This window comes from Mesoplodon bidens (assembly GCF_964165515.1).
Source record: "Mesoplodon bidens genome assembly, chromosome: 6".
NCBI classification, from domain to species: Eukaryota; Metazoa; Chordata; class Mammalia; order Artiodactyla; family Ziphiidae; genus Mesoplodon; species Mesoplodon bidens.
In genome coordinates, this window is record NC_138162.1 from 97,379,814 (window position 1) to 97,391,057 (window position 11,244).

Genomic DNA, 11,244 nt, shown 5'->3' on the forward strand with positions numbered 1-11,244 from the left:
GGCCTAGTTTTCTTTCTTTCTTGTCTCGCTTTTGATGTTTGTAAATGAAGCCCTGGCACCAGGGACCTTCTTTGTCTGGTGCAAACCCGGGCGGCCTATGTGCTCCCTGGGGCCCTGCTCTTGTGAGAGCCTCTCGCGGCTGGCAGAAGACAAGGCGGAGGGTGGGGGGCGACGGGGCACGGACGAGATGGGGGCCACGGACGCCGGGCAGGGTGGGTGGGACCAGGGGCCCTGGGAAGAGTGGGGAGCCAGGGTTGGAGATGAAACCAGGGGTGCCGGGCAGGCGTTGCCGGGCAGGGGGTGGTCCCAGGCAGGGCCCAGCCCACCCTAACGCCGGCCCCGCCGCCTCCGCAGCTGCCTTCACCATGATCGGCACCTCCACGCACCTGTCGGACCAGTGCTCGCAGTTCGCCATCCCGTCCTTCTGCCACTTCGTGTTCCCGCTGTGCGACGCGCGCTCCCGGGCGCCCAAGCCGCGCGAGCTGTGCCGGGACGAGTGCGAGGTGCTGGAGAGCGACCTCTGCCGCCAGGAGTACACGATTGCGCGCTCCAACCCGCTCATCCTCATGCGGCTGCAGCTGCCCAAGTGCGAGGCGTTGCCCATGCCCGAGAGCCCGGACGCCGCCAACTGCATGCGCATCGGCATCCCGGCCGAGAGGCTGGGCCGCTGTGAGTCTGTGCCCGCCCCCGAGGCCGGGGTCCTGCCTCTTAAGAGCCTGGGGACCCCATTGCATCCGGGGAAGTCTCACAGACCGGCCCCCATTCCGGTAGGGCAGTTGCGGGGTGGGGACTCGCCGTTGTCCAGTTCCAGTTGCACAGCCCTCCTGGCCCTGCCTGCTTGTGGGTCCCCAGTAAGTCACTCTACCCCGATGAGCCACCAACTTGGCTTCTCTAAGATGGGAGGACTTTCTGCGCCTGTCCCCAAAGCTGTGAGGAGCTTTGGGGGAGGCGGAGTCCGCTTCCAAGACTGCCTTGTGGTGCACAAGCATCTCTCAGCAGCTGACTAGGATTGTGGCCCTCCTTGAGGGGAGGGGACCCAGGGAAGAAGTCGCCTCCCTCCCAGGCTTGGGAAATATTCACTTCCTTGGCGAGGCCAGGGTTCCCGAGGGCGGCAGGTCTCCTCACCAGGGCAGTCAGAGCCTGGTCTACAGACCCACTGCACCGTCCAAATCCTGGTTGCCAGGCTGACTCCATGAGACCTCGGGCAAGTTGCTTAAATACCAGTTTCCTCATATTACACGGGGATAATAACTGCTGACCTCAGCAGCTGGAATGTAGATTAAATGAATTAGTATTTAGAAAGTTCTTAGAACAGTGCCTGCACACAGCAAGCACGGTGTAACCGGTGTTCAACAAACACACACTCCAGGTGTGGCTCAGAGAGGCCCTGGGTCCCCCACCCACCCCGGAGTGGTGTGAGCCTGGGGCTCTGTGCACAGAAGGCTGAGCCGCGCATCCTCACTGAGGCTGGGCGGCCAGGCCTGGGAGTTTCTCTTCCCTCCTGCGTCGTTTGGTTTTGCTTCTAGTGCAAGTGAACGTGGGGCTGGGGTTGACATCGTCATTGTGCAATGGGGGTGCCTGGTGAGTCCAAAGTTGTGTCAGGGCCATAGAATAACTTCTGACCAGTTATTTCCCCCATATATGTACCTGGTGCACCTGCCCATTTAATTTGTGGGCTTGGGACTGTATTCAGTCATTACGTCTAATGCTGCTTTCCTTGGAAGTGATGTCAAACTCTTTGGTCTTTTGGAAATTTCAGTGTGGGTACATCCAGGCAAAAAGTGGCTTTGTTGTTCCTTTTTGGAATAGTTGAAGAAGCGTGCTCCCCGGACCCCCAGAGGAGGGCGGCTTCCTCTTAATTTTCGGGCCTCCTGACGCATCTTCTCTCTCAGACCATCAGTGCTACAACGGCTCAGGCACGGATTACAGAGGGACGGCCAGCACCACCAAGTCGGGACACCAGTGCCAGCCGTGGGCCCTGCAGCATCCCCACAGCCACCACCTGACAAGCGCCGACTTCCCAGAGCTCGGAGGAGGGCACGCCTACTGCCGGAACCCTGCAGGGCAGATGGAAGGCCCCTGGTGCTTCACGCAGAATAAAAACGTACGCATGGAACTGTGTGACGTACCCTCTTGTAGTATGTATTCTCTCTCTCTTTTTTTTAAAAAGTGTTGACTGTGGGGTGTACTTTGTGATGATGTGCAACCGGGAGGCTGATAGCTCTGGGAGCCCCCTGCCCACACCGAGTTTCACCACCATGATTATTTGTTTTAAATAAAGCTGTTGCTGGTTGTAAAAGTATCTGGTCATTATAGGACGTTTGAAATTATAGAAAAGTCTGAAGAAGAATGTGCAAATCACCTCTAATTTTACCACTCAGCAGAGACTACTGTTTACATTTGGGGCCCTCCTGCAGCCCTTTTTCCACGTGTGGTCCTGGGATATTCAGTTTGGCCTCTTGTTTCCCAGTGAACATTGGCATGCATTTCCCACTATTAGTGGAAATGCTTCCCATTACTATTACAACCAGCTTCTCAGACCAGCATCTGTAGTTGGGGCACAAGGCCTCCTGCGCGCCCTCCCTCGCCTCCCACTCTGCTCAGCTTTTACACGGAGATGTAGCAGACTGAGGAGAAAATAGAACTTAAATCTCTTAACTGTTTTCCCTGCAATTTCTGTCTTAAATTATGACTAGGAGAAAAGTTTGTAGTTCATGGTTGCAAATTTTACAGACATCATTATCTCTGTGCAGGAATAAATTTTAAGAATGAAAAGTTTGGTAATTAGATTATAGTAAAGTTATTCAATGGAACGCTACAGTTGTTTAAAAACATTTCCTGCAAGGAAGGATGTTCATATTGACCTGTTAAGGGAAAGATGCAAGCTGTAGGGCAATAGCTGTGTTGTGTCTTTTGGGTTTCTCTTTCTTCCTGTTCTTCTCTCTGTCTCTCGGTCTCTCTCCGTCTTTCTTTCATCCTCCTCCTCTCCCTCCCTTCCCTTTCCTTTCTCTCTCACTTTCCTTCCTTCCTCCCTTGCTTCCTTCTTTCTTTCTGATGAAAGAAACAAAATGAGTAAAGGGTATGTGAGTGAGCACACATATGCCCTTATATTTCATGGAAGAAATTTTGCACAGATAAACATCATACTTTCAGCAGTGATTTCCCATGACCTACAGATATGTTAAAACATAAGATGTTTTTACAATGAGCAGTTTTTATTTTTGTAATTAAAAATGAATCAAATCATAAAGAGAAATATGTATGTTCTTTGACCTGGCAATGCCATAGGAATCTTATATTGCAGAAATATATTTGCACTTAAAGGGCAGACATGCAAGGATATTTGTTGCAGAATCACTTTTAACAGCTAAAGGACAGAGTAATTGTTTACCAACAAGGGATTGGATGATAATTGGAGTACATCCGTACCTTGGGACAGTGTGCAGCTCTTGCAGAGTGCCTAGTGCTATCTGTTCTGCGGGAAACGTGTCCTGAGATATATTATTCTGCCACAAAACCAGGAGCAGGCAAACATGAGTGATGTGATTCCATTTAAAATTCTATTTTTAAAAATTATATGAAACTGCTGCTTCTCTATGTCAAATTAGTTGAATACTGGTTATTTCATGTTCAACTTAAATATATACATAAAAAATTAAGTGAATACCAACCTATTAGCAATAGTATAGCCTTTGGTGAAATTAGTTATTAGAAACATTCACTTTTGTCTAATGCTGTCAATAGAATTATTAACAAGCCTGTGTTCTGTTGGTGATTTTTAAAAGGTGATGATAAAAGTTAATGGTCTATAAACCTATGGATGGTGGTCACATCTCTCACCTTGGCCTGAGGGTCCTGGAATCTCCCCTTAGCCCTAATCGTGAAAAATGACCCAGAATCCCCACTGCCCCTGAGTCTTCTAAAATATCTGCCTCCTGGGCGGGGTCAGGAGAGTTGTGTGTGTGGTTGTATTTGATTTTTATCTTCTTTTGGAGGCTGGGGGGCAAGACTGGCTTTGGGACAAGGCTTCTTTACTATGGTGGTGGTAGTGGTGATTTTTAGAACTGAATTAGCTCTTTGGGGGACCACATGGACCAGAAATCACTTGTTTGCTTTCACATGGAAAGCTCATTACCCACTGGTCATAGGGAGGCCCAAGTCCCATGTGATTATTCACAAGGTTAAGGTGAAAACTGTTGTGGGGAGAGGGGCCTTTTGGAGGACTTGCCTTCCACATCACAGAGCAGAAGCCTCAACTCTCCCTCAGAGGGCAGCACTGCTCACAGGGTTCCTGGCCGTCCTTTTTAGCCTTGCAGCCTGGGGCCCTCTGTGCTTTTCTGTAAATCCTGTAGGGGGAGACAGAGTATTGCTCTTCACCGTGGAAAAAAATGAAGGAAAAACACTTGGAAGCCTCAGACGGTTTGTACATCTTACCATTGTTTTTCAAGAATTGTTCTGCCCTTGCTGCTATTTGTTGGGTCAAACTCATTGGCTACCAGTGCTCTTCTAAATCAAATGCATTTTTAATTATTGTCTTAAAAGAATATGGGTTCATTGTACAAAAATGTGGAAAACCCTAAAATGTTGAATGGAGAAAAGGATCACTTCTAATGCCAGTATCCAGTTTCCTTCACTGAGGACAAGCATGTCCCATGTGTTTCATCGAGTTCAGTAAAGATGAAAAGTCAGAGCACCTATTTCCAACGGTATTCAAATTAGAAGGGAATGTGATGGTGGTGTTTGCTACTGTAAGACCTTTAGAGTTCGTTTATTTTTTGAGCTCTGATTTCCTCTTTGTTTCCGTGGTGGGCAGTTCTAGATTGTGTTTTGCAAATGTTTAACGGGATGTGCGTTTTTGGGTACATTACTTTTTTTGAGGTTTGGTTTATAATTTTGTCCCTTTGTGAAACTTACCCTGATTGTCTACTTGTGCTTGAATATTGTAGTTGGAGGTGGGAGTGGGATGATGGAGAACTTCGAGTTGCAAACAGGGATGTTTTCAGAAAACTCATGAACGCCTTGCTGTTCACAGGCCCCCAAGACAGCAGCAGGATGGGAATTCTGTATATCTTGGTTCCGAGCATTGCCATTCCCCTGGTCATCGCATGCCTTTTCTTCTTGGTCTGCATGTGCCGGAATAAACAGAAGGCTTCTTCCTCCACGCCCCAGAGGCGGCAGCTGATGGCCTCACCCAGCCAGGACGTGGAAATGCCTCTCATCAACCAGCACAAGCAGGTCTCTGTGCCCCAGTATTTAAAGAGGCAGCTCCCCCAGGCTTAACCTCTACCTGGAGATTGGTTACCTCCAATTCTAGGTTTCTTAATTTGCTTGATACACAGCATGTAATTCTTTTAAACTGTCCTTCATTTTGCCGTTTCTTCTCTAAAATATACCAGGACGTTTGTGTCCTTAGGGAGTATATGGAAGGTGTGTGTGGACTTCACTGTTCTCCCTCGACGGAGACCAGCCATTTTAGCATGGGCCCGAATGAGCTGTCCTCACTTTGCTGTACTTCAGCTGTCCCCACAGGAGGACACACAAAAGAAGGGCTCAGATCACCCCCACCACTTGAGGGTCAACATGGTATTTTTAAGGGATGATGACCTGTTTTCCGGTCCGCTTGGGGTTGGGTTGGTTTTGCTTTGTTTTGTTTTACAGGGAAGGACACAGCAACAGTCCTGTAGTGGTGGTAGGGGGGCAGACCACCCCCAACCTGAGTTCTTAGGGTAGCGAGAACACACTGAAATGTATCACGGGAGGAGGTCTCTCCCAGCCCACCTAGCTTCAGTGAAGGGGGCATTTACATTATTTGAAAGTTTTGGGGGAAAACCATTTCCATCCAGGCTCTGAAGAGAGAGAGGGTGGACTCATTCAGCTCAGTAACCAGGAGTCACGGAGGGTTTGCTGTGGGTGAAGGGCTGGCAGGTGAGGGCACAGATTCCCTGGGGTTCAGAGAGCCTCCGAGGACGGGGGCCAGGCGCACAGAAGGGACGGGAAGTTGTAGAGGCTGAGACGCAAGGTTCAAATCGATTTCACCTGTGTGGTGCTTCTGTCAAGTGGCATCCACTGGAGAATCTAATCAAGAGGAAGCGGCAAAACAGGCCCTTGGAGGCACATCTGGAGAGCAGCTGGCCTGGACTCTAAAAATGACTCAGATCCGGGGAAGCACACCTCAGGGTTGGAGGGAAATAGACATTGCATCTTGTTGTGATGAACAGTGGTGGCTGGGCCTGTCGGTGGGCGCATAGCAGGGAACATCAGGAAAGGCCCTAAGTGGGGGACACAGCTGGGAGGGTGACCTGGGACAGCCGGAGTTCAGCATGGCTGCGGTGTGTAAATAGGTGTGCGCACATACACACCCTCACACATATAGTCTGCAGTGGTATCTTTTGGGGTGGGGACATTGTTTGCAGCCTGGTTGGGACCCTGTTGAAAGTTTCAGGCAGCCTCATGGTGTCAGAGTACATTTAAGAGCAGAGAGCATTGTGCGGGGCAGGCTGAGCCTGGGCCGGGGGGGATTGGCGGGTTCTCTGCAAGCCCAGGCTGGGGGGCGGCTCTAGGACTGGCCCCCCCAGAATCCCCTCCCAGCTGTTCAGCCGTGCCTCCTCGCATCTCGGTGGCAGAAATGTTTCACCGGAGCTTTTCTTCTTGGCAGGCCAAACTCAAGGAGATCAGCTTGTCCACGGTGAGATTCATGGAAGAGCTCGGGGAGGACCGGTTCGGAAAGGTCTACAAAGGGCATCTATTCGGCCCGGCGCCGGGCGAGCAGACCCAGGCCGTGGCTATTAAGACGCTGAAGGACAAAGCGGAGGGGCCGCTGCGGGAGGAGTTCCGGCACGAGGCCCTCCTGCGGGCACGGCTGCAGCACCCCAACATCGTCTGCCTGCTGGGCGTGGTGACCAAGGACCAGCCCCTCAGCATGATCTTTAGCTACTGCTCGCACGGCGACCTGCACGAGTTCCTGGTCATGCGCTCGCCACACTCGGACGTGGGCAGCACAGACGACGACCGCACGGTGAAGTCCGCCCTGGAGCCCCCCGACTTCGTGCACGTGGTGGCGCAGATCGCCGCGGGCATGGAGTACCTGTCCAGCCACCACGTGGTCCACAAGGACCTGGCCACCCGCAACGTGCTCGTGTACGACAAGCTGACCGTGAAGATCTCAGACTTGGGGCTCTTCCGCGAAGTGTACTCGGCCGACTACTACAAGCTGACGGGGAGCGCGCTCCTGCCCATCCGCTGGATGTCCCCCGAGGCCATCATGTACGGCAAGTTCTCTGTGGACTCGGACATCTGGTCCTACGGCGTGGTCCTGTGGGAGGTGTTCAGCTACGGCCTGCAGCCCTACTGCGGCCACTCCAACCAGGACGTGGTGGAGATGGTCCGGAGCCGGCAGGTGCTGCCCTGCCCCGACGACTGCCCCGCCTGGGTGTACGCGCTGATGATCGAGTGCTGGCACGAGTTCCCCAGCCGGCGGCCCCGCTTCAAGGACATCCACAGCCGGCTACGGGCCTGGGGCAACCTGTCTACCTACAACAGCTCGGGGCAGACCTCAGGCGCCAGCAACGTCACGCAGACCAGCTCCCTGAGCACCAGCCCCGTCAGCAACGTCAGCAACACCCGCTACGGGGGCCCCAAGCAGAAGGCCCAGCCCTTCCCGCAGCCCCAGTTCATCCCCATGAAGGGCCAGATCAGACCCATGGTGCCCCCTCCCCAGCTCTACATCCCCGTCAATGGGTACCAGCCCGTGCCGGCCTACGGGGCCTACCTGCCCAACTTTTACCCGGTCCAGATCCCGATGCAGATGGCCCCGCAGCAGGTACCCGCCCAGATGGTGCCCAAGCCTGGCTCCCACCACAGCGGCAGCGGCTCCACCAGCACGGGGTACGTCACCACTGCGCCCTCCAACACGTCCGTGGCAGACAGGGCAGCCCTGCTCTCGGAGGGCACTGAAGACACGCAGAATGTCCCGGAAGACGTGGCCCAGAGCCCCGTGCAGGAAGCAGAGGAGGAGGAGGACGGCTCCGTCCCCGAGACCGAGCTGCTGGGAGACAATGACACTCTGCAGATGGACGAGTCTGAGGTCCAGCTGGAAGCCTGAGGGCTGCAGGGCCGCGGGGTGCTTGTGGGGGAGACTTGGGCCTCCCTGAGGAGCACGCCCCAGATACCAGTGGCCTGGAGTGCAGTCTCCTTGTCATCCTCTCGTGCACGGAGCAGCGCTGTGCCCACCTGCTTGGTTGGAGGGTCTTGTAGCCAATGGCTCCTGACAAGGCAGGGGTGGTAGGTAACCCAGCAGGACGCATGGTGACCCCCAGTGCCACCTACATTTCCCTGGAGGTCAGTCGGCCATGAGCAGTGCCTGTGCTCTGAAGGAAATTAGGTGGCATCTTCCCTCCATATTGCATAGGGATTGAATATTTCCAAACCTTGGGAAAACAGGCCTGCAAAAAGGCAGTGAGGTGGGACCTCGGGCTTTGCGATGCCCAGCGACTGGGCTGCTGCGTGAGAATGGAGGAGGCTGCTTTTCTCTCTGCTACCCCCCCACCCCCTGCCCACCATTAACAGTCTCCCTTCAGCCACCAAAGATTAGTGGGAACAGGACGCGGCCGCCTGCCGCCTGTCAGAGTCTGATGAGAAAGGGGCTCCTGGAATGGGAGTTCCGTATTAAAACGAAATGTGCCTTAAAAGAAACCCACACAATTTTGTACTTCTGTGAAATGATTTTAATTATCCTGCATGTGTATTTTGCCCAGTTTTCTGGAATTCAAGGGAAAGTGTTTTGGGGGTTTGGAATGTTACAAAGGAGGCAATATTGTACAGAGCACAGTATTGTTATTTTTTTCTTTTTTTTTTTTTAGAATCCTGTACAGACCTTAAATGTAATTTATATGGTTTTTGTATGCCATTTTCATTGAAGAATTTTGAGCTTAAAATAATGACTTCGTAATTTAACTGTTTACGTTACCCACATTGGGATGCCACCTGATTGTATTTTGGTTTGCTTGTGTTTGTACCATATGTAAGCGAGGTCAGTTCATTTCGGAGCTCCTACGAGAGAAGGTGCACAGGCACGCCGCATCCACCACATGGGGTAGAGCGCACTTGTGTAGCTCCCACACCTGGTGTATCCAATAAAGCAAAACAGAAGGTTCGGTCTGCCCTCTGCAGGTCCTGAGGACATCAGGCAGTGGGAGGTGCTGGATGATGGAGGTGCCCAACGGTGATGATTTGCGCTGAGGGTTAGGGGGCTCATCCAGGACCAGCGACTCCATTTGAATGTGGATATACCTTGACAGATAAATGATGGGAACAAGTTGCATTGCTTTTCTCGGTAAGGTCTGTGGCAGGGATTAGCCGAAGGTGACGTGAAGATGGTCTTTTGTTTTAAACCTCTCTCCTCCTGAGGTCCCAGAGCCCCTGCCATTTTTAGACCTGGAGTCTGGCTCTTCCCAAGGCCCTGGAGCAGGGCTGGAGGGGGAGAGAGAGCGAAGGAGATTGGGCCTCCTTCACCACCTGCTCAGAGCTTCCTGCATCCCCTCGTTGGCTGGCAGCGTGGCCAGCTGAGTCCAGGTATACCTGGACCAGGGTCAACTGCGGGGTCAGGGGCTCCAGGGCTTCCAGTCAGGGGAGGGGCTGGGTGAGTCCTGGAGATGCTTCTGCCAGCCAGCCAATGGCCTTTTGCTGCCCCTTGGGCGGGTCCCTGTCTCCCAGCATGGCCTGGTTGGTTTTCCGTGTTTAATGGAGTAGGTCCACAACCCTGGGCCAGGCAAGACTCAGGTAGGAATTCACTTCACATCCGCAGGCATTGGTTCTTTTTTTTTTTTTTTTTTTTGCGGTACGTGGGTCTCTCACTGCTGTGGCCTCTCCCGTTGCGGAGCACAGGCTCCGGATGCGCAGGCTCAGTGGCCATGGCTCACAGGCCTAGCCACTCCGCGGCATGTGGGATCTTCCCGGACCGGGACACGAACCCGCGTCGCCTGCATCGGCAGGCGGACTCTCAACCACTGTGACACCAGGGAAGCCCAGGCATGGGTTCTTTAGCCTGCATCAGAACATCTTGCAGCGCTTGTTGCAAAACGAGCAGTGCCCTCCCCGCTCCCAGGCAAGTCTGGGTTGGACCAAGAAAGTACATTTCTAACAAGAGCCCAGAGGGTCCTGATGGTGAAGGCCCCTTAAACACAGCATCATTGGATCCTACCCGCTGGGTCTCCCTGGCTCTCCGGCACGTCAGGTCGTCTTGTACACCCCTTGCTCTTCTGCTATAGCATAATGCTGCTGACAGGTAGAGCCCCACACACAAACAAATAAAAAGTCTCAGTGTATATCCTAAACTCAGGAGGGACTCTACCCTGCTCAGTAGAAGGAAGTACTGTGAATGACTGGGAGCCCCTCGGAGCCCCTCTACCAGCAAGTGTGGTCTGGATTGCATATTCAAAGAACTCAGGGTTACACGGAACTACTTCTCATTTCCACTGATCTGAAAGAGGAACTTCAGTTTATCTCTAATTTGGTATACCTGATGGTTTAACTGTTCAGTCGAGACCTAAGACTAAAAACTGGGAAATAGCCCTTTGGCTGCTCCCTCCACAGATTCAGTCAGGGAGGTGGGCGGCCACTTCAGTTTCCCATCACTCAGCCCCGAGACTTGAACTTTGTGCTCGGGGCCACAGATAGAACCGCAGAATGAGCAGCAGAGATTCTGCAGAGAGATGCAGGGTTTTTTGGCAGAGTGGGGGAGAGGTTTTGATTTGGCGGATTTTTTGGGCTAGAAATAGCATGTGTTTGTTACAGCTCATTCTAATTGTACAATCTTGATGCATCTTTAGGAAGATTATTGAGCCTTTAAAGTTGCTGCAGTTGAACAAAAGTGACTTAATTGGCATGTTCCAGAACAACTGATTTTAGAGCTAAGCTGCATGATTCCGATAAATGTCCCTCGTACCTTCTACCCAGCCGCATGCCTGTCCCTGTCTATACCCACAAGAGGGCGATTTTCACACCTATTCAGTAAAGTCACCTAAGTGTAATTAGTTTTCATCAAGCCATACAAAGCCACAAACACCTTGTACACTCCTTACACTTTTTTTTTCAGTCTGTCAGAGCACCGGCAAACTTTTCTCTGCTAATTTTAGGATATTTCACTCAATCTTACAGTTATATAACGCTTCCCACTGCATCAACACAAACCTCTTGGGTCTCTCAACACGGAAACACTTGTTTAAAAGTGTTCGCCTCGGGCTTCCG

The 11,244-nt window shown here is 52.3% G+C and overlaps 1 protein-coding gene across 3 annotated transcripts in view; it reads left to right on the forward strand.

The window, feature by feature from the left end:
- Positions 1 to 9,400, forward strand: part of ROR2 (receptor tyrosine kinase like orphan receptor 2) — a 221,208-nt gene extending 211,808 nt beyond the window's left edge. The window contains exons 6-9 of one of the 3 annotated variants that reach the window (XR_014016096.1): positions 355 to 669; positions 1,893 to 2,104; positions 5,033 to 5,235; positions 6,656 to 6,777. Coding sequence is in view for 2 of the 3 variants with exons in the window: in XM_081237195.1 (XP_081093321.1) it covers positions 355 to 669; positions 1,893 to 2,138; positions 5,033 to 5,235; positions 6,656 to 8,101 (2,210 nt within the window). In the remaining variant the exon portion in view is untranslated. Of the gene's footprint in view, positions 1 to 354; positions 670 to 1,892; positions 2,139 to 5,032; positions 5,236 to 6,655 lie in introns of all 3 variants that reach the window. The other 2 variants (XM_081237195.1, XM_081237196.1) reach the window with 2 other exon arrangements.
- Positions 9,401 to 11,244: the final 1,844 nt, after the last annotated feature.